General features: G+C 47.6%; 1 protein-coding gene across 3 annotated transcripts in view; it reads right to left on the bottom strand.

Annotated features, from left to right (window-relative positions):
* Positions 1 to 7,017: 7,017 nt before the first annotated feature.
* INTS1 (integrator complex subunit 1) overlaps positions 7,018 to 26,066 on the bottom strand; it is a 29,514-nt gene continuing 10,465 nt past the window's right edge. The window contains exons 20-47 of one of the 3 annotated variants that reach the window (XM_050905824.1): positions 25,766 to 25,945; positions 25,524 to 25,673; positions 24,761 to 24,940; positions 24,467 to 24,571; positions 23,429 to 23,596; positions 22,959 to 23,070; positions 22,341 to 22,502; positions 20,987 to 21,133; positions 20,479 to 20,577; positions 19,974 to 20,098; positions 19,019 to 19,273; positions 18,160 to 18,319; positions 17,388 to 17,528; positions 16,796 to 16,976; positions 16,583 to 16,712; positions 15,932 to 16,050; positions 14,784 to 14,871; positions 13,934 to 14,160; positions 12,810 to 12,933; positions 12,197 to 12,330; positions 11,606 to 11,798; positions 11,214 to 11,341; positions 10,605 to 10,717; positions 9,900 to 10,013; positions 8,925 to 8,995; positions 8,282 to 8,373; positions 8,056 to 8,165; positions 7,018 to 7,631 (exon numbers count right to left, since the gene is read on the bottom strand). In XM_050905824.1, the coding sequence (XP_050761781.1) occupies positions 7,516 to 7,631; positions 8,056 to 8,165; positions 8,282 to 8,373; positions 8,925 to 8,995; positions 9,900 to 10,013; positions 10,605 to 10,717; positions 11,214 to 11,341; positions 11,606 to 11,798; positions 12,197 to 12,330; positions 12,810 to 12,933; positions 13,934 to 14,160; positions 14,784 to 14,871; positions 15,932 to 16,050; positions 16,583 to 16,712; positions 16,796 to 16,976; positions 17,388 to 17,528; positions 18,160 to 18,319; positions 19,019 to 19,273; positions 19,974 to 20,098; positions 20,479 to 20,577; positions 20,987 to 21,133; positions 22,341 to 22,502; positions 22,959 to 23,070; positions 23,429 to 23,596; positions 24,467 to 24,571; positions 24,761 to 24,940; positions 25,524 to 25,673; positions 25,766 to 25,945 (3,924 nt within the window). In that variant the 3' untranslated portion in view covers positions 7,018 to 7,515. The remainder of the gene's footprint in view (positions 7,632 to 8,055; positions 8,166 to 8,281; positions 8,374 to 8,924; positions 8,996 to 9,899; positions 10,014 to 10,604; positions 10,718 to 11,213; positions 11,342 to 11,605; positions 11,799 to 12,196; positions 12,331 to 12,809; positions 12,934 to 13,933; positions 14,161 to 14,783; positions 14,872 to 15,931; positions 16,051 to 16,582; positions 16,713 to 16,795; positions 16,977 to 17,387; positions 17,529 to 18,159; positions 18,320 to 19,018; positions 19,274 to 19,973; positions 20,099 to 20,478; positions 20,578 to 20,986; positions 21,134 to 22,340; positions 22,503 to 22,958; positions 23,071 to 23,428; positions 23,597 to 24,466; positions 24,572 to 24,760; positions 24,941 to 25,523; positions 25,674 to 25,765; positions 25,946 to 26,066) is intronic. The other 2 variants (XM_050905822.1, XM_050905823.1) reach the window with 2 other exon arrangements.

Genomic DNA, 26,066 nt, shown 5'->3' with positions numbered 1-26,066 from the left:
CCTGTGCAGCTGCCTACCTATTACCCACAACCGCTGTTCTCCTAGGATGTTCCACGTGGGATGATGCTTACAAATCCTTACTCTGGACTGTATTTTTCCCTTCTACATCGTTTCCCTGGAGGAGCCTTTTATGTCCTCATCCTGTTGTGTGGACCTTGCCTGCACTCACTGAGCTTTTCCCAGTGCTGCTGGGTGAAATTTCCCACCTGTGATGCACTGCCGGCTCGTGGAGCAGAGCGCGTCCTGCTAGCGCAGTGCCTGCTCCCCTAGATCCCTTCCCGAGGCGTGTCTGGAAGCTTGTTGGAGAGCAGCAGTCCACAGACATGGACTGATTTATTCTTCTCTACTTACAGACACTTCTCCTTTTCTTTCTCTTCCACAGTCCTTTTCAGTTCTCTTCCTAGATACCAAACTGCAACGGAGAAATGCTGAGTGCTTCCTGATGGTTGCTATGACTATGACTAGTGGGGATCACCCTCTGCCATTACCTCTTAGATTTATCCTGGTTCCAACATGCAGCAGCCTAGACTTTATCATTAGTAGAGAAAAATCTTAAATCTATGACTAGGACCACCCTAAAGCTCAAAGAAAAATAACCAACGTTTGTTAGCTTGAGGACTTGAGGGAGGGGGAAAGGCTCGATTCCTTATATCAGACAATGTGGGGCCTCGTGAAGCTAAGAATCAAGTGATGCAGGTTTTTTTTCATAAGGGTGCGTAACATCATAGAAAAATCACATCTTTTAACTATTGTGGGAAATCAGCTGATCACATTGAGCTACTTCATAATTTTGCTGCAGGCTGTACGCGGGGCTTTTCACTCCCAACAATAGGAAGTGTGTGTCGTAGCCAAGAGCTCTCAAACGTTCCCTTGCCAATGGCTTGTATTAAATTGAGGGATTCAAAACGAGAAGGAAGAAGTATGCGTCTCATCAGTAACATGCCTCATCAGCTCTCTCTTCCCAGAAGGCAGCCAGGCTGACTCCACAGAGATGGAAAGACCCAAGCCAGGGAAAAGAAAGCTCCAACAATTTCACAGCTACTCACACAGAAATGCTTCCGCATGATACCCGCCTCTCCTCGGAGTCTGGCTAGTTTGACCTGCAAAGTAGCAGGAAAAAAGTTATTACAAAATTCAAGTCTGAACACGAATTTCCACTGAAAGAAGATGAAAGTGAAATGTGAAGCTACAGAAAGAGGTACTTTGGTAAATCTCTCCACGACACATGCCTCTGAGCAGCTCATAAATAGTAAATCCATTATCCTAAAACCTCAAAGGACCAAAAACAGTGAACATCAGAGCTAAGTGTGTCCTGTCACCCGGGTATAACACAATGTTACATCAAAAACGAAAAAAGTCTCTCCCCCTTGTTGTCCCTCCTGCCTGCCACAAGATGACCTGCTGGCTTTCCTGTCCCCCAGAACAGTGAGGTGAGGGACAGGCTAGAGGTCGATGTCAGAAAGTTACTTCCAGGCAACAAGGATGAAAGACTGCTCAGATGCTGCATCCTACACACCAGGTGAGAAGGAAAAAAGAAAAGGCCATCAACAGCTGCTTGGTGGGTCACCAGAGAGTCTCAGGGAGCTAAAAGCAGCTCTCAAAGGGGATTGGGGATGGTGTTTGTTTCAGAAGGTGACTTCCCCTCCTCTTCCAAGGAAGCTGAAACAGGCAGTGATGATCCCCGATCTTCGCACTGCCATGGCAGAACGCTCCGTCTGGTCCTCCGAGAGCCGCAAACTTCACCGTTCTGATCAGAAAGTGAAAGTGAAGGTGTGTTTTGCTGATCAAAACCTGTTTGGATCACGAGATTGGGTGAGGTGACCCATATCTATCATGGCATCACCATGGGAGCAGGACCCACCCTGGAGCAGGAGCTGGCTTGGCTGCTTTGAAATGCTGTGTCTTATCAGCAGAGCAGAGTTTAAAGCCTGGAAAACTGATAATATTTGTTAGTGATTAACAATGTTAACATGCTGAAGCAAAGAAGCACTTTGCCTCTTCCAGGCTTGTTGTGGACATGAGTAAGTGAAGTCTCCTTTTCCTGGCAGTATGAGTAAATGAGGTCTTGTTCTCGTTTCACAGGAACACAAAGGCACTTGCTCATCGTTCAGCTTATTGCTGACCTCCGAAATCCAGTTGGAACCTCACCCAGAAGAGAGGCCGGCTCTTACCTCTGGGTACTAACTTGATAGTAATAAAATCCTTGAGGCAGCATAACTTTAAAGGCCAGAACTTTCCACTTTTGCGCTGAATTGATGTGAAAAACTACAAATTGCCTTGTTTTCACCTAGACCAAACCTGAAGCACCACATGCTTTATTTGGGGGAGAATGGGGGCTCCCATAGGAAGTCTATGATAGTACAAAATTCAAACTCACCCTCTCCAGTCCTGGCCTAGCAGCATGACCACTGCGTGGTCTTCCAAAGCCATCGGCACCTGCGTGTCCCTCTGTGGCTGCCTGGGTGGCTGCGGTGGGTGCAGAAGGGGGGCCCAGCCTGGTGCAGGGGCACTACAAGCTCTGCAAGACGACTCGTGGTAGATATGGTTCAAGATGTCCTACTCACCCTGTGCTAAGTGCCCTTAGAGGTCTCACTTCTCTCCAAAGATGTTCCCAATAAAACCATAAGCATCACTTTAGATTTTAAATCTCATTATTGGTCTTAAAAAAAAAAAAAGAAAGAGAGAGAGAGAGAGAAAGGGAGGTAATTTTATTACTCTTATGGTATGTTTTCCATTATTTGCATAATTGTTTAATGCTAATAAGACAATTAGCAATTCTTACAGCTTAATAATTACCCAGCAATGACTGGCCTATTGTAGCTTAATGAATTTTTTAATTATTGCTAGGGGTCTTGACGTTTTTTGCCCAATATCTTCTTGTGTTAGAGATGCTGTTCATGCAAACAGGGTAACCCCAAAGGCAAGACACCACCAGCTACACAGGACAGGCAGATATATTATTAGAGGTCTCTTGAATTTAAAAGGAGGGTAAAATGCAAGCTCTATATTCTGCTGCTTTAGGGCCAAATTATCTAAATACATGGAGAGGCAATGCAGAGATTTAAAAGTCAGTCCACCTTAGGCAAATGCTACCCCTATAGAAGCCAGGCTACTTAGCTGGTGTGGGGCTGGCTTTAACATACCCAAAGCTAACAAAAGTCTTACCATTTTTAGCTTTTAGCGAACAACTCCTCGAGTTAAGCGTGAATCATACCATCCTGAACTGTGGTATGGCCAGAAGGAAGTTAATTGAGGGCAGGCAGGGCCAGGATTGTGTTTGTCACTGATGGAGGTCACAGATGAGGTTGGCTGGAGGAAGAGGATGGCGAGGCCCTGGGGAGCAGTCCTGGGAATAGACTCCACGGCCCACATTTATACACAGGCAATAAGTAATGGAGATGGAGTTTTCCTCTCCCTTTTTTGTGCGAGGCTTCTTGCATGCTGCCCCTTGCAAAGCGAGGCTTCTCTTTCCCTACTCTTCCTCTTTCCTAATGGCTGGCAAAACGTCGGTGCCTTTAACCATTAAATTCCATTTGTTGGCTGTTACCTGTATACCGCTCCTTGCGTTTCTGCTGTTGACGTAGCAGGTCGGTCAGATTGGCCTCTGAGCTCAGTGCTGGGACTCTTCCAGTTCCCCAATGTCAAGCATGCCCCACAGGCAGCTGCCACTGAGTCAGGAGCATGCAGGCACCTCCCTGGTTAGTCATGCCCTGCTCGTGGCCAAACTCACGTGGTGCTCCAGGACACCCCTCACGGTTCCCAGGATGCACAAGCCTGCCCAGAGCTGGGTCAAACAGCCACAACCCTGCTCCAGGGCATGGGCACATTCCGGGGGCCACACTCCAGGCTACACTGGGCCTGGCAGGAACAGCGTATGGTCAGGTTAGAGATGCCCACTTGTGCCCAGCCAAGGCAGTGAAGGTCCATCATGTGCATGCTGGACAAGTGTCATCTCCCTCCCGAGGCTGCCACATCTGGGTCATAAAAACGTCATGTTTTGATCACACGTCATAAAAACATTTGATCTTTGCAGCAGAGAGAAATAATTTGCAGTAGGAAACCATCACAAGAGGCGCCTGGTGTTTGCAGATTTGTGATCCCCTGATGCTTGCAGGGTATGGAGGTGGGACCTGGTCACCTCTGTGGGGAAGCAGCTGGGCTTTGAGAGGACCCGATGTGAATGCCATTGCAACATGGGTGAGGAGGTGTCACGTCCGCCTCCTCCCAAGCCTCGGCTGTCCCGCTGCAGCCTGCCTGCACCATGCCACTACCTCCACCCCAGCACGCTGGGGCCTGTTCCCAGCCTGGATTCAGCTATTCCTGCATTCCTGCCCCATCCTTGCCAGCCGGTGCTTAGCGGAGCGGCCCTGCAGCCCCTCGGCTGCTCCAGGACTGCCCAGCTCCTCCTGGGCTCCCTTTGCTCCCCGGCCTGCTACCACCTCTGCCCAGCACCAGTGGTGCAGGCACCAAAGCAGGGCCAGCTGATGCACAGGGCTTGGGCCAGCCCTGCCCTGAGCTGGGTGCAGCCACAGGATGCCGAACAAGCCTGCGGCCAGTTTTCCCCTCCCCATCGTGCCTCCCCTAGAGCTAGGATGGGATTCCCAGTGTATCCGAGACCAAAAGCCTCCCCACGAGCCAGTGTTGAGCATGTTCCCCAGCCCCATGTGGACTCCCTCAGATACCAGCCCTGGCAGCCCATGGCTCTCCCAAGAAGCTCTTGACTACAGCAGATCGTGGTAGAGAAGTCTCTAAGCAGAGATTCTGCACCACTTTGGGATGTGTTGTCTGGAACGCAGATGGGAGCAGTGATTTCTACGGGCTTGGCCAGGAGCAACCCTGCAAACCTCCTCACCGCTCCTCTTCTGAGGAAGGCACCAGCTTTCCTTGAAGACAGAGGAGATGGCCCCAGCCCCCGGGAGGAGCCCGGCAGACCTGTGAAGGATAACACTGTCAGCTCAGCAGGGATGGGAGGAGAGAAGGTGCTCGGCCAGGCAGAGATGAAAGTTACAGAGTGCTGATTAAAAGGCGGGCGAGTGTCAGGGCATCAGTAACGCTCTTGCTAACTGTTTTAGAGCTATGATGGCTGCCTTCACAGACAGGAGGGACGGGCTCCTGCCCTGAGCTGTCTCTGCACAGCCAGGCGCCCCTTGACAGCCCTTTAGTGATGTGCTCTAAGCCAGGGCAACCTGCTTAGCTCCACTTGGTCCAAGCAGAGGGTGGCAGCAGAGCAAATGCATCATAGGAACCTTCAATACAACAAAAAGGAGAGAGATCAACAAATGATAGATGATGCTTTTTGTATTGGGAGATCTATGGGAAGGCCTAGCTCTGCAGAGTAACTTCCACCCATGTTCCCTCCCTTTGAATTTGTTTTCTGATCTCCCAAAAGATGATTTCTGCAGCTGCTGATAAAAAGATGCTCCTTCCACCTTCTCAGAGATCTTTTCCACACTGCTCTGCAAAGCCTGGCTGTCCTGGTCTGAGGCACCATTAAGTAGTTCTGCCAACATCCAAGCAAGCCCTGCTCCTCTGAACCAGGCATCCTGGAGCTGGTCTGCTCACAGCAAGCATCACCAGACAGACAGAGTAGAATTTGGGGCCAACCATGCAATTTGGTTTTGCCTGTAAATGTTTCTAGTTGCAGCCCTTAAGCAGGATTTCTGGAAAGCCCCAACTGCAGGGAGAACCTTCACCAAAACACCACTACTTTGTTTGACTTGCTGTCTTTGCATGGTAACAGTCTTGAGACATTTTCCTTGCTCCTTGATTCAAAGTCCTGTGAAAAGCCCTTTTCCAGCCAGTCCCACAAGTTCCCAGCTGCTCTAGGCCCACAGCAACACCAAAAGAACTACCTGCCTGCTCTGACAAACTGAGCAGTACCTTAATGATGTCTGATAAGGGACTAAGGTAAGAGGAGCCAGTAATCGCACTGGGAACCCTTTAGACAGGCGTTAATCCTGCTGTCACTGAGCCCCTCAGGAAAACCATTTCACTGACTTGATCTTCTTCAGCTGTTCCTCCACATAATTTATATGTAGCTAATTGCCACAGTAGTGGCTCCGGATGCGAAGCAGATGCTGCTGAGGAAAAGAGCATGCTGCATCCTTAAGTGATGGCTCTAATCTCTGTATTTAAAGGCAAGGCTACTTACAGTTGATGGGAGGTTCAGATCTCTCCCTTTTCTTCTCCATCTCTCTGCAAAGCCAGCTGGACATTCATTCATATTTTGACACATTAGCAAAAGTGCTTAGCTGTGGTACTCCTCATTTGCAAGAATGGACAATATTTCTCCACCCGGCCACCCATGAGGTCACAACTGTCGCTGCCAGCAGCAAGGAGATACAGACTTATTTACAGCTATCTACAAAATTCCTCCAGGATCTTTGTCTTTAGAATACTACAAAGATTCTCTACTAACAAGTGGAGTGCCAGAGGAAGAGAAACAAACGACGTGAAAGCAAACCGGTGACTAGAATTAAGCGAGACTGGAGAACGAGCATATGCAGCAGTTATTTCTCTGGAGCAGAGGGAAGGAAGATGCCTCCTTTTCTGTCCTCAAACGACAGCCGGCAAATAAGCCATCACCCCTATCAGCAGACAAGGATCAGAGAGCAGTGGTCAGAAAAGTCACAGGGAGGAACTGGCAGATCCCAAAGAGGAAACCCAGCTGCTTGTTTGAAGACTCCACTGTGACAGTGGCCAGCTGCTGGGATGTTTGCAGATGTACCAAGAAGTTTGCTTTATTTGTTTTAAAGAAAAGTTTTCTAAGGAACTTCTTAAAAGTTGTCCTGTCAGCAGTTGGTGCTGACCAAACTCATCTATGGTACCCCACTGACCCTTCTAAACCTCCTCCCATTTCCTGCATATCCTGTAAAAGGCCAAGATAGCTCTGTGAGCATTTGGCCATGGAGACAGGTCTTCCAGAGATGCTTTGTCTAGAATAACAAGAGGCTGAAGAACAGAGAGAGAGGGATGTCAAGCTACACCCAAGGCAGCACAGAGCAGAGAATGGCACAATGGAAACAAAGAGAATTTTAATTAAAAAAGAAAAAAACCCACAAACACCTGCCCCCAGAAAACAAAGTGGTCTCTCCCCCTGCACAGATCTGCATGCTCCCTCCAACACAGAGAGTGCAGAGACTTCAAGTGCAAGGGCCAGCGCTCCCTTCTGCTCTCCCAGCAGCTCTGCCTTCTTGGAGAGACAAAAAAACCCAAACAACAAACCGACAGCCACTGCCCCAAGACCCCACAAAGGAAGTGGTCCCTGTGTGGCACAACGTTCAGGAGATTTTCCTCCCACAATAATGACATCTTAGCCAGACAGATCGATCCTTGCCCCTTTCTGATCTTCAGTCAGCACACTCTCCTTTTCCAGCACAGTCTGGCCTGCTACATCACCTCTTTGATCCTCCAGCACATGGGGTGAAATACACAGTCTTCTTACAGGGCTTCAATGCAGCTGATGAGTCCAGTTAAATTAATTCCTCTGGAAGTGGAGCTCCCAGAACCACATGTTCATATCATGGCCTCCATGTGCAGAACCTTCAAGGCCTCTGAAATCTGAGAGCTGGTGTCGATCTGGCCGTACATCCCCACCAGGAAGGCCCTGTGCAGTAACACTGCTGCATGCTCTGTGAAAGGGAAAGACAGCATGAGGACTGAACCGAGAGCTCCAACATGCAAGCAAGAGCAATCCACCAAGACTGGGATGAACGTTTGCAACTGTGCAAGAAATTCTCTCCTTCCGTAAGAACATGGCACAATCCACCCTCTAAGAGCTCCGTGGGTATGTGATCACTTGAGGGACCACAACTCAGAGAAAATCATAAGGGAGCAAACCTACTTCAAGGAAGCCTCCCTTGTGTCTATGACAAATCTCCCCTGCGACGCTCAGACCAAAGCTACTGTTGGTGTAGATCACCTGCGTGTTTGATGGCCTGGTCTAGGCAACACTGACCCTTGGCAACTTCCCAGGGAGGCTGTTCCCAGCACAGGAGCCCAGCTTTGACCCTTGTGAGGCCAAGCATGCACCAAAGGTGGCAGACATCAACTTACCTTGGCAAAGGAGAGTGTATTCAGGCAGGTTCCTCAGTGCTGTCTGCACCACCTCAAAGTCTCGGCTGCCAAGGCAGTACATGAAGGTGGGAAGGAAGTCTGCAGCAATGCTGGGAGTAAAACATGACAGTGTCAGTACAGTCCAGACCACCATCAACAGGCGTGCAAGATGGGCAGCCAGTGCCTGTCAGTGACTCAGGATAGCCTAAGTTCCAGTGGTCCTCACCTGGGGTTGTTCTGAATGGAGCGCAAAGCCAGGCTAAAGGCCAGATTTCGGCAGGACTCCTCTGATGAACTCATCAGCTTCTGTAGGTTTGTCTGAAAGAAGATGCACAAGTTAGGATCACAGGGCCATCCAGGGAGCACAAACTCCTCAGACTTGCATTACTACCCCTCCAGCACCAGTCCAGCCCAACACACATCCAGCAGGTACTGGCTGAACCAGGAAATCCCTCTCTAAGAAGGATTATCCTGTTTTTGAATACTTTAAAGCACCCTTCTGTAATCTTATTCCACGTGATTCCACATGGGACAGCTGAATTTTCCCTAGGCTCCAGTGTTTTCGACAGAGCTGTTCTGCTCTCTCCTTGCCCCAATACTGGGAAGAGGACAGAGGGTTAATTCTTCCTCTGACACAAAGAGAAGTTAAAGTGGATGATGGCAGACCCAGTATGCAATGGAGAGAAGATGGTAGGGAAGTAAATACTGCCTGCTGTCAGAAGGCCTACCTGAAGATAAATTTCTCCTAAGATGCTGCAACAACCACCCAAAAGGCAGAGGAAGGGTAGTACTTAAGCTGGCTGTGCAACACAGACTCTGCTGAAAAGAATCTCTTCCTTCCAGCGGCAGTTTGAGACACTAATACTCACAGCAAAGAAGGAGAGAATTTCTGGCCTCCGTCTGGACATCTCATCAATGTCTGTCAGCACCTCCAGGATGTCTGGTGGAAGACACAGAATTTCAGACAGACTGAAATTCACTGATCCAGCAAAGGATCTTTTTCTTTTTCCCTACAAATCCAATCTCCCAAGCAGTCAAGTTTTCCCACCTGCACACAGACCTAGAGTAATAAAGGCAGTTCTTCAAAAAGGAAGAGAACAGGTAGGTCACGTGCCAGATCAGCACATCCCAACCTGCCCAGGCAGAGGTCACCAGCACTGTCATGCCATAGGCAAGGGAAGGAGTGGAGTGCAGTGTGAGGTTTCAATTCCAGAACACCTTCTTCTGTAACTGAAAGGTCTTCACAGAAAGCCTCTTTCAAAAAGTGTCCAGGCAGGATTTCTTCCCCCTATTTCTAGTGTGGAAGGAAAACTGTCACCCCAATACCACAACAGGTCTGAACACTGGACACCTGTGACTTCAGAAGACCTTTGGAGAAGCAGCATGTTGTTCCCATGCACCAGGTTAACATGATTTTCTGCCATGAAGGCCATTTGGGGATTTCTAACAAAATCCTGCTTCTCATCAGTTTGGTATTTTCATATCATTAAAAAAATGGCATTCCTATCAGCACTCCAGACCTGGCTCGACATGAACTGCAGCACTCTTTGAATTACTCATACTATCTCCCAGAGCACTTACAAGATCCTTGAAGAGCCCCAAAGCAGAGGCAGTTGCAGCACTGCTGAGCTAAGTGATAACAGCATTATAGGAAGCCTCTGTCACAGAATCACAGAAGGTTATGGACAAGTTCATCCAAAACAAAACCACATCCTAACTGCTGGAGACTTCCAAACACAAGACTGAAACAGGAAACTAGCCTGTAGCTGACAGATAAGTAACAGGGTTGGCATATGTCTGTATTTGCCCTGCGTCTTTGTATAGCTCTACAGGTCCTCACTTACCCTCAACCGTCTGGCCTCTAGAGAGCCTCTTCATATATGGGGCCATTTCAGCTGGCGTGAGAGGAGTGAAGAGAGAGACGCTGACAAGGGGGAGAGAGCCAGCTGCTGCTTCATCTGGAGGCGGTGGGGGGGCAGAGAGAGAGAGAACAGGTCACTCCTGACAGTCTACGTAGTTTTAACAGGGAGACAGGTCCAGTATTCCCTACCAGTATAGTAGTGTATCATGAGCCGACCAGCAATACTGTAATACAATTCCTGGCTCTCACACTGTCTCTAGCCTCACTGCACCTTCTAGTACCCCTCAGCTGACGCAGAGAGAAGGAACCTTCCTGAGCTGTTTTGATATTGAATAATTTTCCCATGCATGTTGTAAACAGTGGAGAAGTGGATGTACCCTTAGGGTCTCCTGACAGGTCAATCCTTAAGTGTGGCTGAGGAAGGCAAAATCCACAACAATGGAACTTACCCTTGTTAAGAGCTGTTGTTCTGCTCCAGTAGTGATACCACTGACAGGAAAACAAATTAACCCATCCCAGATACTGGTTCCAAATTGCTGAGGATACAAGTGCCATTCTCCACTCTAACCCTGTCACTGGGCTGTTACGAAAAGAACAAGCACAGCATACAGCCCATAAAAGCATCTGTGCTCCAAAATATACTGCAGGTTCACCAGCTGGAATAACTCTTCCTCCCACTCAGACTCACCATCCTTCTCTTCATCGGAGCCCCTGTCCAAGATGCCACTCTTACTAGGCAGACTCAGCCCAGCCAGGAGGGACTTCAACATTGCTAGGTCACTGTTGTCTGATGATAGGTCACTGGGGGAAGAGACGGCGTGGTTAGCTTTCAATAGCAATAAGGGCATGAGGACAAGTAACAGCACATATATGTACACTAAAGCAAATAGTTTCTCAGAGGCAGAAACGAGATTTTTTCCTTTCATCATAACTGGAACTCAAATGCATTTTTCCCCATACGTGCAGGTGGGACCCTGCAGCCACCGCTCAGGGAAAAGACCCTCCTGCTGGCCCTCTGGAAACGAATGCAGGGCACTACGATGCCTCAATAGGACATTTAGGCCATTATGTGAGTTGAAATCATTATCTGACTTCCTTGGGCTCAGTTTTCACCTATAAAAAGGCATATGCTGCTCATCTCAATAGAGACTTAAGGGAGCTAAGGGTGAAAAAGTGCCGTATTAATAGCTATTTTGTCACATCCTCTTGCTGTCTTCTGTCTGATTAGCTCATGGCAGCCTGACTGTGCAAGCTGTCCATGAGCTAACCATGGGCTAACTGGAGCAAGGAAGCTTACTGGAGTGGATCCGAGTGCTTCTGCAAGAAGGAGACAGCTGCCTGGGCATTGCATGTGATGTACTTGTGGATAAACTGGACAAACTTGCTGATGAAGGCAGCCAGGTGCCGCGAGGATTTTCTGTAGTTCTGAGAAAGGATCGAGAAGATGAGAGTTAACAAAAAACAGTGATGCACTGCCCCATCCTGCTCCTCTGGGGACCAGGGAGTAGCTTCTTGATCTCCTGATTCCTCTTTAAGCTCTCCAAGGTACTTGGATACACTTTTTTGTTCTTAGGTATATGAAGGTTTTCCCTTCAAAGGGGAGAGAGCTGGGCTGGCCCTGTATTACATGAGCTTCTCCATCTAGTGGCTGGCAGCCTGCACACGGAGGGGGAGCAGGGACTTTCCTACCAGCAGCAGACGGATGAAGGACAGGAGACAGTCCCATAGTGCCGCCTGGTGCTCGTTCTGGAAGACCTGCGGCTGGAGCAGCTCCAGGATCCCCAGGACGTGGATGAAGAAGGTCAAGTGGTTCTGCTGCCTGAACTCCTGGAAATTGAGGTGAACACGGCCATGCAGCAGTGCTGCAATCATTGGCAAGTGCCTGAAATGCCAAACAGAAGAAAATCCAGATCTAGCCTCTTTCTAGAAAGAGTTGCATGTTGTTACACCTCTGTTCCTGGAAAGAACCGTCCCTTCTCCTCTCCCAGGGTTCTGGATTTGATCCCTGTATCCATAGAATCAGCAAGCCCCATTTCCCATCCATGTTCTGTTCTTTAGTCTCCAAATCAGAGAGGACTGTTTCCAGACAGACACGGAGCCAAAAGAGGTGCTGCCTCATTATAAGATATGACTTTGCTGCCCTTTCTCTTGACTTTTGTACATGAACGCAGATTCTGTCACAATCATCGTGACTGCTGGAAGTTTGTTCCCCTTCTAGGACAAGGGTGGATGCTTTTCAATGAACTCCAGCCACACAGAGGTGAAAGGGGAGAGTGGTACCTAAGAAGTAGGATGGGATGAGCCACAGCTAGCTTCCTGCAGGCCATATTGGCATCCCACACGCGGCTTTCTGATGACTTGGAGTCACTGGTGTCTGCGAGGAGGTTAATGAATCTGTGAACCAGGGCATCGAGCTAGAAGAAAAGTAATGAGTAAACAGCTAAGAAGTTTAGAGCACAATCAAGCCCCTGGCTCTTCAGCAGTGTTTCCCAATTCCTTTCCAACTACAGAGGGGGTTATAACAGAAATTATTTTCAGGTAGAATCTGCGAGCAGATGCAACGTTCCAGCTGGCACAGGATCTGAAGTCCACAGTCCCTACAGACATCAAAGCAGGATCAGACGCCTGCACACTTGTGCTTTACAGAAGCCTTTGGCACACAGAAGCTTGTGGAGCTTATACTATTTTATAGCAGGACACTGCAAAATAAACCACATCTGAACTCTCTGCTCCTGAGAGTGCAGGCAGGGAAGGGGCAACAGAAGGGCAAGGTAAAGAAGCCAAAGTGACCCAGGAAGATTTTGCCAGTCCTCTCCTTTTAGACTGGGCATCAAGGTAGCGTCCACTCTGGGTATACAACTGGGAAGGGGCTTTCCCACGCCTCTAACTTTACCTTGCAAGTGCTGCTGTCTCTGGCTCCTTCACTGGTGAGAAGCAGCTCAGGCATAGGCACAAGGAGCTCGGGTAGTTGCAGGTATATCTGAAGCAGAAGGTCCTGGCAGCATTTTCCCACAGAGCTGAAGGAAAAAGGTAGAGGTCAGCCACTCACTACTACGTTAGTTCAACCAGGAAACATCCCAGACCCATCAGATCAGTTACACCCTTCCTGCATATGGCAAACAGACCATGTAAAAGAGCAGCCACCGCTAATCGGAATCAGTGTTTTTTCAGTCTTTGCTTCTTTTGAACTACTCAAATCATTCACAGTCTACAGGGATCCATCCACAGTCTATGAGGATCCATCATTAGGCCATTTGGAGTTAGAAAACTGCAGTTACAAAGGGGCACAGGACAACAAAGCTCTGCTTACATCTCCAGTGAAAAGTTCCTGCACATGGTACTCATGGTCATCCCCACCCCAACTGGAAGAGTAGTCAGAAGCACAACTATTCAGACTAGCCAGCCTGTTCTCTACACACCTGCCCTCCATAGATCCCTGGCATCGTCTGTACTGGGAGGCAGTACAATGCAACGGCAACTGAGATTACTCAGTATCTTTTCTAACACCACCACAAGCGAGGTTAGAATTAGGTCAGTTTGTTTCACTGCCACAAATACACCATCTTCCTGTTCCTCCCACAGTGCTAACGTAGCTGTTAGGAAACAATCTAGTCTCTATTCAGCTTTGAGAGCAATCATAATGGTCAGAAGCAGGATGCGTTACGAGCAGTGACTCAAGGGATGAGTAGACAAGAAATCCCACGTTAGGAACTAGTAATTAAAAATAACCATTGCCTTGGAAAAAAAAAGAAAAAGCATGGCAAGCATTTCATCCTGAAGTCCTAAAAGCAAAAGGGTTCTTAACCTCCACTTTTAAAGTCACCTTTCTGGTCCAAGTACCACTTAAAATGACATCTTATTCCCCCAAACCTCTAGGAGGATAGCGTGCACTTTTCATACGGGCTCTGGAACACAGTATTCTTAATGAAGACATGCTGGCAAGTCTCATCGTTACCTGGCTGCCCGTGCCCAGGTAACTACAATTACATAGACAGTGCTCCCCATTTGCAACCCCACCTGCTTCCCCACTGCTGGATACAGCTGGTCAGATACTCCGTTACTTTTTTGATGCTTTCAAGGTCCCCATGAGAACAACTGAGCAACAAAGGCAATCGAGACTGGATGAGTGTGCAGGAGGCCTCTTCGGTGTTCTGGTATCTGGTTTCTGCTTCAGCCAGGATCAGCTCCACCATGCTGATCAATTCTGATGCCTTTAGGTGGAGCACGAATTCCTCACGGCGCTTCTGTAATGCAAGAGAACACCCAAAATGAATCCACACCAAATCCCTCGATCGTTAGTTCCTTCTAGTCACACCTTCCCCAACTGGAATGGAACATCTCTTAGAACTAGACTTAAGAACTGCTCCATATCTACAGCTCGGAAAGCATGATCACAGCCCAAATGAAACCTCTTCACCCCTCTTCTGTACTCATTTACTTCCATCCCAGCATGTGTGATGGGTCAGAAACTATAACTCAGTCACCAAACCAAAGAAATTCTTCTGTGGAGAAGAGATGCAACCCCCTTTTCTTTGTAAAACGGGAATTAGCCCACACTGGGTTTTAGCTTGCTCACCACTGTAGCCTTGTGTCTAGATCTTTAATAGATATTGTGGCAATTGCTGCAGAGGAAATGCCAAGTGGGCAAACTTATGTGTGTTCATACCAGCTTTTTGGACTCAAAATTGCCACTGTAACATGTAACATAGCAGAGCAGCTAAGTAACCAGCTGAGGTACAGGCAGCAAACTTGGCATGCTGCACCTGCATCACTCCAGCCACCTCTTGGCCATGGAAAAATCAGGCATTGTGAAAGCATTGCCTCTCACTCCATCCAGAGAGGAATCTTGGAAGAACTGAACCACTACCTGAGGAGTTCTTTGGTCCCTTCCCTGCCAGATCCGAGGAATGTGAATACAGGCCCACAAGAAATCCAAGGACGCAGTTGGGTCAAACCTGCCAGAAGACAGAAGAAGACAGATTTGCAATTAGAGTCAACACAGCCCTCGGGCAGCACATGGTAGCATCTCTAAACATCATGAGTACTGTGAAGAAAGAAACATCTGCAAATGTAAAAATAGGATCCATTAAGTCCCGAGAACGGGTTTGGTTCTGTTCCCAGATTATGACTAAATATTTGTTGCAATAAGCACAGCACAGGGTACAGAGCTGAACAAATGGCATTCAGCAAGAGTGTGGCGGCTACATGGAGTCTCGCACCACAAGGCCAGAAGTCAGTCATCAACACGAACAATTGGTATAATCAGACCAGTGACCTTACTGTCCCAGTGTACAGAACATCCTATCCTGGCTGTTATCCTGCATTGCAGAAATTCATAAAATTGTTAGTGAGCAAGAGATCAATAATAAAATAATAAGCAAACTGAAATACTACCAGCTTTAGAAGTATTGCTAGTTTAGTCATGTCCTGAATTACTACTATTAGGTGTTAGCATTTCCTGGTCCATAAGTGTAACAAGTTTAAGCAAGATACTACTACAGTGGCAGTTCAGTATTCGAGAGCAATGTATAGAAGCTTAGAGCTAGGGCTGCTCCAGAGATCAGAACTGGGAGCCTGATGCCAGGAAGGGGGCTAGAGAAAGAGTGGTAATGGAATTTAGTACAACCAAAAGATCCAGCAGAGCCTGCCCAGGTTCAGAGACTGCTGTCAGTTCGCTATCCAAGCCATCTTGCAAACCCCATGTTCATAAAGATTATCAACAAGGGCAATGCTAGATGGATTACCCAGCGATTAGCACTTCCTGTTTAGAACACAGCCAAATCTTTATGTGCTGCTTCCATCAAACAGCAGGTAATATTTATATCAAGGTACACAAATCAGCATGACTGGAATCAGCATCCTTCTCACAAAGCCTGGTTTTGGCTGGGTTACATCTCCTGGCAGACGCACCGTGGAACATGGCAGCTCTTGTTCTCAGCTTCTGTTTGTTCTCTCTCAGACACAATGAGTCACCCAACTCAAAACTCCTTGCTAGGCCTGAAAAACAAGACTCACCTTTGCTCCCGGTTTCTGCAAAGCAGAAGCCTGATGCACTGGTGCAGTGTGGTCCAGCTGGACTGGTGAGTCAGAAGAGCCAAGAGATATGGGCGGAAGGAGGGCACCTGGGACCCTGCCTGAAAGGACCAAACAAGGAAGAGATGTAATAAACAGATCCTTGCTGCAAGGTGGATGTAGGAGATACTATGTCTATTACAGAAGGATGACAATCCAGGCAGGCAGACAGCACAGAAGACAACACATGGATTTAGGATTTGAACTGCAGTACTTTCTAACAGAACACGGCATCAGCCATGAAATTCAGTTTTAGTCTTAGCTTCGGCATCCCCCTTCTGGGCAAGCTATTTATCTGTCTGCAAAAATACCAAGGAAAACACAGCTGGCCGGGCTGTTATGGGACTATGTTGTGTCTGTAATGCACTCTGAAGTCCTGAAAAGAACACAGCTGAAGAAATATAAAGATAAGATGAAACAAAAGCCTTGCACTGAGAAGGATGCACCAGAATCCCCTCCTACTCAGCCTGTACTGCTTTGGAACTGGTATAGCAACATGTGGCAAAACATAAAACTACCCCTTGCCCTGTTTCCAGGTGCAGGTCAGTACCCCAGAAAGGCGGTTTCAGCACAGTAGTCCCTCTACCCAACAACTCTTACTTTGTTCCAGGAGAACAGTAGCTTCTGCTGGAGATCAGGGCAGCTGCTGATCACCTCTGGGTCCAACATCTCCAGCCAGTCATTAAGAAGGCCAGAGGAGGGCCCTAGCCAAGCTGCTTCAGTACTGAGGAGAAAACAAAGCCGGCATCAGTGGTGATATCATGAACCCAGACCTGCCAGTGAATTCCCATCATTGCCTAGGCTCACCTGCAACTGTCCAGCTCCTTCTTCACTGGTGTTTCTTCTTTGTCCTGGAGCAACAGGGAGCTCACCACAGCAATTGGTTTCATGGCAGGAAACCTGGCAGTGGTCTCAACAGTAGCTGAGAAGAGGACAGTCAGGAGTTCCTCCAAGTACGGAGAGTGAGTTTCAATCAGACCTTGAAGGACTAGCAGAGGGAGAAAGATGTCACTCATTAACTTCAGGATGTGGTGAAAGCTATGGAACCTTATAAGAGTATCATGAAGGCAATCAGTCCAGCATTCCTGAGAGCCTGGCTCAGTAAGGAAGAGGGAAGCCATTTTTATCTGGGACAGTAGGCTTCTATTTCTCACTTTGTTAGCGGAAACCAACAGTTTGCCGAGAGACTTAATCCCAGCCCCAGATCACAGTTTATAAACCCACATACCAGTGCAGGGGAAGGAGGTGATACAAGATAGGACCAAGTTTAGATCAGTTCACATTTTCTGATCCAGGCAGAAGGCAGCTTCCCACAGCCTGCACAGTAGGCACTCCCTTGCTGGGCTGGAAGTTCAACCTGCTGCTGCAACAGGGAAGGAGAGCAGAAGGACAGCCATACCTTTGCTGATGAGCTCCGGCTCCACATTACACTTCTCTCCCGATTTCAGGGTTGCAATGATGGCACGTACCGTTGAGCTGATCAAGTCAGGGTCACGACGGAAAGTCAGAGCTTCTGTGAGGTGTAAGAAGCCACCTCGAACTGCAAAGAAATCACAGCATTGGCATTACAGGGCCGAGCCAGCCCCCACATCAGGCTTCCCTTCTACGGATGCCCCATGTGGCTCCAGGGCACAACTACTCAAACATACAAACACACTACACTCTACTGCCATTTTACTCCCACCAAAACCCTTGACAGCTCTTCTGCATGTTACAGGGACATGTGGTTAAGAGAAAACTCTATAACCACAAACTCATTTCCATGCCTAAGCTCTTGGTTATAGACTCCTCCTCCCAACAGATGGCAGACGATAAACAACTCTACAAGTCATGATATGACCTTGTTCCAGAGGCGTTCCTGCATGTTCATCTTTCAGGCCTACAGCTAGCACAGAATTCCTGGCCTGAGCAATTGGAAGTTTTCCCTGAAAAATCTCCTGTGCTTGGTGAGATGCTACCAGGTGTCTACTGCAAACCCCCAGAGCTAAGTCACTTGTTTGCATCCTCATGGAGTTTATATAGCACAGTATAAAACATCTCTTCGCTACTCCTAAGCATACCTCTCTAAAAGGCAGCCCACCACACTTTCTGCTCTGGGTGCAGTTTTGTTTCTGTCCCTTTCTTGTCCCACTTTGTCCACTCTGAGTCCCAAAGCTGCACAATGCCAGTACCGTCACTGATCCTGTGCCTTGAGGAGTACTGCACAGCAAAGGCCTTCAGCTGAGCACGCAGAGGACCATCTTCCACCGCAGGGTTCTCCAACCACTGCAGCATCTGCATGAGGACTTTGAAGAAAAGCGAGGAGAAGGCAGTGTCTTGTGGCATGCAGCGCTGGGGATGCAGCAAAAGAGACTTGCTTATATACACTTCAAGAATACAACAAAGATAGCAGGAAAGATGCAGATAGTGGCGCATACTGCCAAGAATACGTAGAGCACACCCTGCTCTGTTGGACCATAGCTCACTGAAACGAAGGCAGCAGCTTCTAGTGTACATATGCAAGGCAGAAGACTCAGTCACACACACAGTACCTCTCCCAGCATAACTAATGGTAACTCTGTGCCTTCTTTCATCATGATGAAAGGAATGAGATATTTCATTGGATAAATCTCAGCCTGCTCTGAAGATTTCTTTAAGGAATTACAGACTTCAGCTCTCAAGTTGTCTGCAAATGCCCTGGCTTGCAAACATGTCCATGCTACAAAACAGCACAGACTAGAGATCCCAAAACCAAGAGAGACCCCCAGCTGCAAATCCACAGCGCTGCACAGTTACCAGACTAGGTAAGGTACACCTAACCCTGCATGTAAGCCCCAATTCTCAGCAGTGCTAGGCTGATGTGGCCAGCCTGCATCCAGATGCCTACATACAGGCAACTTGAGTCCCTCTGTGTCATGCTGCCCAGGCTCCATCTCCAGCACTACACAGGTAGAGGGTCTGCGCAGAGCAGAGCAGATGCACTGCAGACTTTGTTTCCTCCTCACCCCTCTTTGATAAATGCTACAAAGATTCTCCTCTTACACCGCTCACCTGATAGTGGTACAACTGGCGCATCAATGGGCAGGAGATGAAGTGGTTACGATGCATTGCCATCACCAACGCACCGCTATGCGGCGAGTTCATCAGTGCAGCTACTGCCTGGAGAAGTCGTGCTGTGATCCCCGTCACTTGTGTGTTCCCTTGGCGAATGCGAGCCAGTTCCTGCCCCAGGGCCTGCTGTAATGCCAGGGCAAGCGGGCGCAGGTTTGAATTCTGCCATCGTGGGTCTGGATTTAGTGGGAAAAGCTGGTAGGACACAGAAGGGAATAAGTTTATGAGAGCAAATGAAAGGACTTGCTATACCATAAACATCCTGAGGCAGAGGACTTATTTATCTTGTACAATTATACTGGTTGTGGGCTAACTAGAACCTTCTGATACAGCTTTTTCAATATTTTAGTGCCTGGTACAGGAACATACGCAGCATCTATGCAACCCCAACATGACTATCAACACTGACACTGTGGGGGAATCACCATACTACCCAAACACAGGTAACCAACTTGGCCAATTAATTCCCTGTAGGCTCCTTCTGGAGTCAATGGAGAGAGGGAGGCTCTGCAAGCAGACAAGCCAGAGTATAAAAGCTGTTTGCACACAGCTTTGCTGCCAAGGCCCTGTGAGCATTTCACAAATCCTCCATCCACTGCTGAGAGGGAAGGCACTATAGACAGAACAAACAAGGTGCAGGGACAGTAACATGCTAGTAGGCACTGACAGTATTAGGCATGATCAAAAGCCACATCATGTTCAAACTACAAGAAAAAAATCCTTCCAGTATCAATTCCACCAGGCTGTAATGGTGCAGCCTCATATGCAGGGCTTTCATACTTATTGCCTGCAAACATTGCAGGAGGAAGGGGTCAGAAGATGCAAGTATAAGAGAAACAGATTTTGTAAAGCTGCTGCAGGGAAGCAGCTGATCAGCTAGAGGTTATACCAGTACCTGCAGAAAGATGCCTGCCAGATCATCTTCTGGGCCCAGAACCCGGACCTGGCTTAAGGCCCGGATCCGGCTCTGGCCTTGAGAGTTCTCAGGACTAGATTTTGACCTTGCAGTCTCAGCACTGTCTGCAAGAGGAATAAAAGAAAAGAAAGAAAAATGCCATTACAGTAGCTGGCATCTGGAGCCCCAACACTTGATGACCTTCAGCTCTACAGTCTCTAACTACTGAGGAATTCAGCGGCTTTTCTCTCAAGGCCGAGCAAGACCTATTTTTCCATATCACTCAGAACAACTCATTGTAGTAAACTCCAAAAATATTGGAATTTCTCCCTTTGCCAGGAGTGAAAAATTCTAGCAAGGGCTGGTGCCTAACTGTAGCTTGCTGATATATTGCAACACAACCCATTTTGAAGACAGCTCTTCCTGTCCCTCTCAACAACAATGGAAGAAGGGAGTTTGGAAGACAACTTTGATATTCGGAAGTTTAGGCTATCCCAGGCAGTACCTCGGCGGGCTGGTAAGGAGGCAGTGAGCAAGGAGTGGAAAGTCTGGCCTCCTGTCGCTCCTCTCTCATGCTGAACCTCCACAAGGTGAGCCATGTAGTCTGAAAAAGGAAAAAATGTGAACACATCATCATCTCGCCCTCTTTAGTAAAGCAGGACAGAATTGGTGGCTGTTTGTGCAGCTCCCAGCGAAGAGAATTTGCTGTTCCTATGGGCTTTGTAAACACGATGCTTTTAAGCCTTGTTTCTTTTACAAGGTAGCCTCCAAATTACTTTTTAGACTCTGTACAATCCAATCCACAAAATCCTTCTCTATTTCAGGAAATACAGCCAAGGGCCATCCAGACAAGCTCTAGGGAGGTGTCTACAGTGACAACAGGCTGCCAAAGCAGCCTGTGCACAGAGTTTGCTGAACTAATTTGGATTTTTCCAAGGAAGTCACAGGAGATACTCATGAAAACTATTCAAGAAAAAGTAAAATGCCTAGTCAGCCTCATACGAAGCTCTTACTCTTGTCCATGATGTTCTGCTCCAGCGTCTGCGGGTCATGAGATACTGCCTGATCCAGGTACTGCAGAAGTTTGCTCATGCTGGAAACTGGGATTCCAAAGGACTGAACAAAGAGAAGCAGCTGCTGCGGCTCCAGGTCCTGCAGGGCTGAAATACACAAACACTGAGTCCTCAGACCTCTGAATTGCCCACAGAGGGTCATCTTTATTACCTGATCTTTGTGCTTTTGGCTGGACCCACAGTGACACGTTAATGACAGGGCTGCAGAGAGCCTAGAGCCAGAAGTCTGACAGCTGCCTACTATGTTTTTTTTCCTCTGCAAATCATTGCCTTCTTATTGCATCTTCCAGTTAATTCACTCACTGGCTAATTTGATCTTCTGTTTAATTTGATCAAAACCTCAGGAACCCAATCATTCGTATTAAAAAATAACTTCCACCCTATCTGTTGATGGCTGCAGGCAGGAATTATTGAATAATTCAATCACTGGCTATAGAGAGCTGTCATTTAATTAGTAAAAAAGGGACGAAAGCTCTGAATACCAAGAAGAAAAAGAGCACTGACGAGCCGTGCAAGGACAAAAGTAACTACAGGTATAGCTTACATCCTTCAGACACTGCTTTCCACATTGCAAGCACAGCATGCCCTATGGAAAGCAGTGCTGTGCCTGTTGTCTGCTGACTGCATAGCTTAGTTCAATCTGAATTGTTGTAACAAAGATGGGACTCCAATTCAGAGTCCCCCATTTCCTTTAAAATATACAGAAAGCGCAATATCCATACAGACTCGCTCCCCTACTTTAAAAGTTATAGTGACTGCACATAAAAGCCAGCAAGATTCAGAACTTGGATCAGAGTGGGAGGAACTGCCTTCCATACTGCAGAAAGGAGCCCTACCAAAGGCACTGACCTCCTCTTCAGTCTCAGCTTTCACTGAGTTCTGCTCTTAATGCTGTGGGGATTAACCTGTGGGGTCTGATGGGTAGCGAGGTTGTATCCATTCTCAAACCCTTGGTATGTGAACTACACATCATGGCTGAGCAGGGAATCACTCTGGGACATCCCATAACATCCCCTGCCCGGAAGCAGCTCATATTCTGTACATCTGTTTGACAGCGCTAAGAAATGTAGCAAAGAATCTGTTGTATGTTTAAACTGCGACTGTCACAAAATCCAGAGACACACTGCTTTCTAAATCCAAGCTCCCTGCTCAGCTGCAGGGTCTGCAGTGACTGATGGTCCAACCCAAAGGCATCCAAGTAGGATGGCTGGGCACACAGAGGACTTGAGCAGGGAAGCTTCTCCCTTTCCTTTCAGGAGGCTCTGAAACACCAACAAACATCCCACAGGCTCACCTGCATCCACAAGACGCGGGACCTCAGAGCGGATCATGCGCAGCTTTAGCCAGTCAGGGAGCAGCAGAGCCTCCTCTGAGGTGTCAACCAGAAAAGCAGTAGGAAGGGGCTTTTTCTCCGGGAACCATATATCCAGTAAGGTATAAAAATCACCATCCCCTGCTTAAGAGTGGATACAAAATTATCTCCCATATTCATAAGCACCTAGAACATCCTGCCCTTCTCTATACAAATCAATACACCAGAACACTTCCTTGTTCAACAGTCAGAAACAACCTGGGAATAAACACTATCAAGTGGAAATGTGAACTACATATCTGAGTGCCCAGTTCTCACACTACAGTAAGTCTCTGAGTCCTTCTTGTTTAGCAGGGAGGGACACACCATCATTTTAATAGTTCCTACTGTCTGCATAAGGCAAAAAAATAAGCCTGCAAATCCTTCTCTCTGTGCAGCAACATTCTGATAGATCTTACAGCTACAAACAAGTATTGCAAGGGACAAGCCTGTGAGCAGAAGGATTAACACCAGCCTGACCTGTTAGGATATGGCAGATAGAGGAAAGGCTCTCTGTATTGTCCATGACCCCTTGAATAAATCTAAGCACACTTCACTAACCTTGAGGTGGCCCTAGCGTCAGGAGAATAACCATGGCATGAACCACAAGGATGTGCATAGTGGCTGTTTCCCCACTAGTCCAACGAAGGAACACCTGATCCTGGGACTCTGACTGGAAAAAGGCAGAAAAAACCCAGGATGAACAAAGGTGGGGAGAGAAAGGAGAATGAGATCTGAGAGATACAGATGAAAGGAGAACATGAGAATGGACAAATTTAGTCAGACCAAAGTTCCACCTAGCCCAGTATCTCCAACAGTGGCCACAAAAGATACTCAAGGAGAAGTTAAAAAAGCTTTTTATGTACACATACATTTGGCTCTGATATTACGGCAACATCCAATTATTTTCCCATCAGGGAATTCTTGAACCAGATGTGGTTTATACATACTAAGTAACCCACAAAGGGCTTCTCTTTTGTTAACTTGTCCAGTTTCTTTCACCTGCTTAAGAAAGGCAGGGAGGCACTCACCCAGCTGTACACCTCCTCGCCCTCCTTACTCTGGCGCATGCGTTTGATGTAGCGAGAAAAGATGGAGAGAAGAGCAACAAGCACTGCATCTGATTCAGCACAGTACGAGAGCTTGGAGAAGAGGTGAGACATGATGGTAGAGCGCTCCACTATGAGTCGGGCTACATCCTGCAAGGGGAAAAGATCCATGAGGTCTTTACTGAACAACACAGCCAGGTCCTCCTGTTTCATTGCATCACATTCTCCAGTGTCCATCATCAGCCCACTTAACACCACTGCAGAGATCAGCGTGTAGAGTCAAGAGCAGAACTGTCACAACAGCGAAAATGCCAGTGCTTTGCATGCATCTTGTGATACCTTACAGTGTCCCCAGTTGTAGCACAGCTGCATTCTGATGCACCCCATTACAAAGTGAGAATTTACCTAGTAAAAATCTGCATTTCTCTGAAGAAACAGATCTGACTCTTATAATTTAACCTTCTCCACGTATCTAAAGAGATCTATGGAGGTAGAAAGAGCACATGAGCCTTAAAAGCAATGGAAAAAAGCACCCAAAGATAGAACAATGAAAAAAATCATTGTTCAAAAAAAAAAAAAAAAATCACCAAAACCTTTTTAAAAAAGAAAATAATGAAAAATCCAGTTTTGGTTATCGGAGAATGCATATCCCACCACTAAGGTTTCTGACTTCCCATTCTCTCCTCAGATACATGTAACTGCAGATTTAGCACCTGCTTACTTGTGAAACACTGCCACGTGGATTTCTTTCAAACCACTATTCACTCTTGCGCTCCCCATACCATCTGAGATGGGCTGCTGGACTGGAGGTTACTGCTCTGATACCATTTCATGGTATGATACCAAAGACACAGGTTGCCTTCCAACACATATGCAGAAGCACAAACACGCAGTTATCAGATTCACATGCTCCCAAAAAACTCATCCTGCTGGTACAGCAAGTCACATGCCTACCACTGTCCTGAGACATGCCGGGTCTCCCCCATGCAATCCCTCAGTCCTAGCAACCTGGCCTCTCACCAGAGCAAGGTCATTGTGCTGTCCCTGCTCCTCCACTGGGGCATGCTGGGAGAGGTACACCAGGTAAGCACTGATGGTCTGGGGATCTGTCTCCATGTGGATGGCCTAGAATGAGAATTCATCTCATTAGAAATCAGGATTTAATGAAAACTAGCACCAGCATAAGAAAAATTCTTCTGCAAGCATATAAACATGTTGATATCGCACCCACACGCAGTTTGCTCAAATTCGTTTTAGCATGAGTAGGACAAAGAATAAGCTGGTCACTTACCCCTTCCAGCTACTAACACCTACCTGTTGCAAGGCAAGAGCTGTTGTTGCTCTAACACTGTCAAACAGCGGCAGCCTCGGGAGGTCTCTCAGCAGCCACTGATATCCCTGCAGCAGTTCAGAATCGCCAGAGTCTTCTTCCATGGGGTGATCTTTCTCCTCTCCATCACGCAGCCCCCCTTCCGACAGCACCAAGGACAGGCCCTGCAGAAGTCACATGGATACAGCTGTTGCATTTGAAGCCACAGCTGGACCACTAGCTTCATACTACTGAATACAATAGAAACCAGCTTCAAACATCATGGAACGATCCAAATGCAGCACACAACAGGTTTCATATCTCATATAATGTGTTTGCTTGACAGCTACCCTGCTTGAAGTTTCAGTCTTCTCCAAGCGTAATCGTTTTGCACTCTCTGCAATTCTGCTTGCCTTGACTATGCTGTAGAGCACCAGGCGCTCACTCCTTTACATTCCCCACAGACAACAGCTGCTGCCAATTACTCCATGTAGCACATGATCTGCTGAGTCTACACCTGAACTTCACAGGAAACATAGCAAAATCCAGCTCTAGCTTAAGAAAAGTACTACTTGGCTGTTGAACAAAGAAGGCTTCTGAGCAGCAGGGAGTAGAAGTGCATTTGATGGGGTTTGGAGATTGAGACAAGTTACTGAAGAAGGATGACAGGAAACAATTTCACTGTGCTGGCTCTGGACTCATGAGAATCTAGGACTCTGCACTCAGCTTCTGACAAATCCTAGTCAAGAAGATTTTCATTTTGCTCACCTTCATGGCCAGGACCCTTGAGGCCACCTGGGAGGAACTCAGGCGTCGTAGGAAATAGTCAAGCACCTCGCAGGTTGTCTGTTCATCTGCTTTGGGACCCAAGAGCAAGTCTTGCAACCGTCCAAGCAACTGCCTTTGTTTCTGTTGTCTCTGCGGAGCAAGAAGTTGGCCTTTCCAGTGAAATCAAATCTGGGATGCACAGAAAGTAGATAAACAGAAGCAATCCCCAAGAGACTACTCACCTGGCGTTTCTTGGCACGCTGCTCCTTACTCTCACCCTCCTCCTCTTCTTCACCTGAGGTCGACTCATCAGCAGCATCATGAAGCAGGAACTCACAAAGGCACTGCACCGGTAGGACATCCAAGGAGCCCTCACTGGACTGAACCAGATCTGCCAGCCATGGCATCGACTGCGATGAGGCCTAGGAAGCAGGAGAATAACAATGCAGTATCAGCAGAACATAGATGCAGCATACTGATCATTTAATTCCTGAGCAGTAAACCACCTTCCCCTGCATCTTACTTAGCTTCCTTTTGCCCCTC

Source organism: Gymnogyps californianus, chromosome 15, assembly GCF_018139145.2.
Source record: "Gymnogyps californianus isolate 813 chromosome 15, ASM1813914v2, whole genome shotgun sequence".
NCBI classification, from domain to species: Eukaryota; Metazoa; Chordata; class Aves; order Accipitriformes; family Cathartidae; genus Gymnogyps; species Gymnogyps californianus.
The sequence above is the reverse complement of the archived record's forward strand: the minus strand, read 5'-3'. Positions and strand labels throughout refer to the sequence as shown.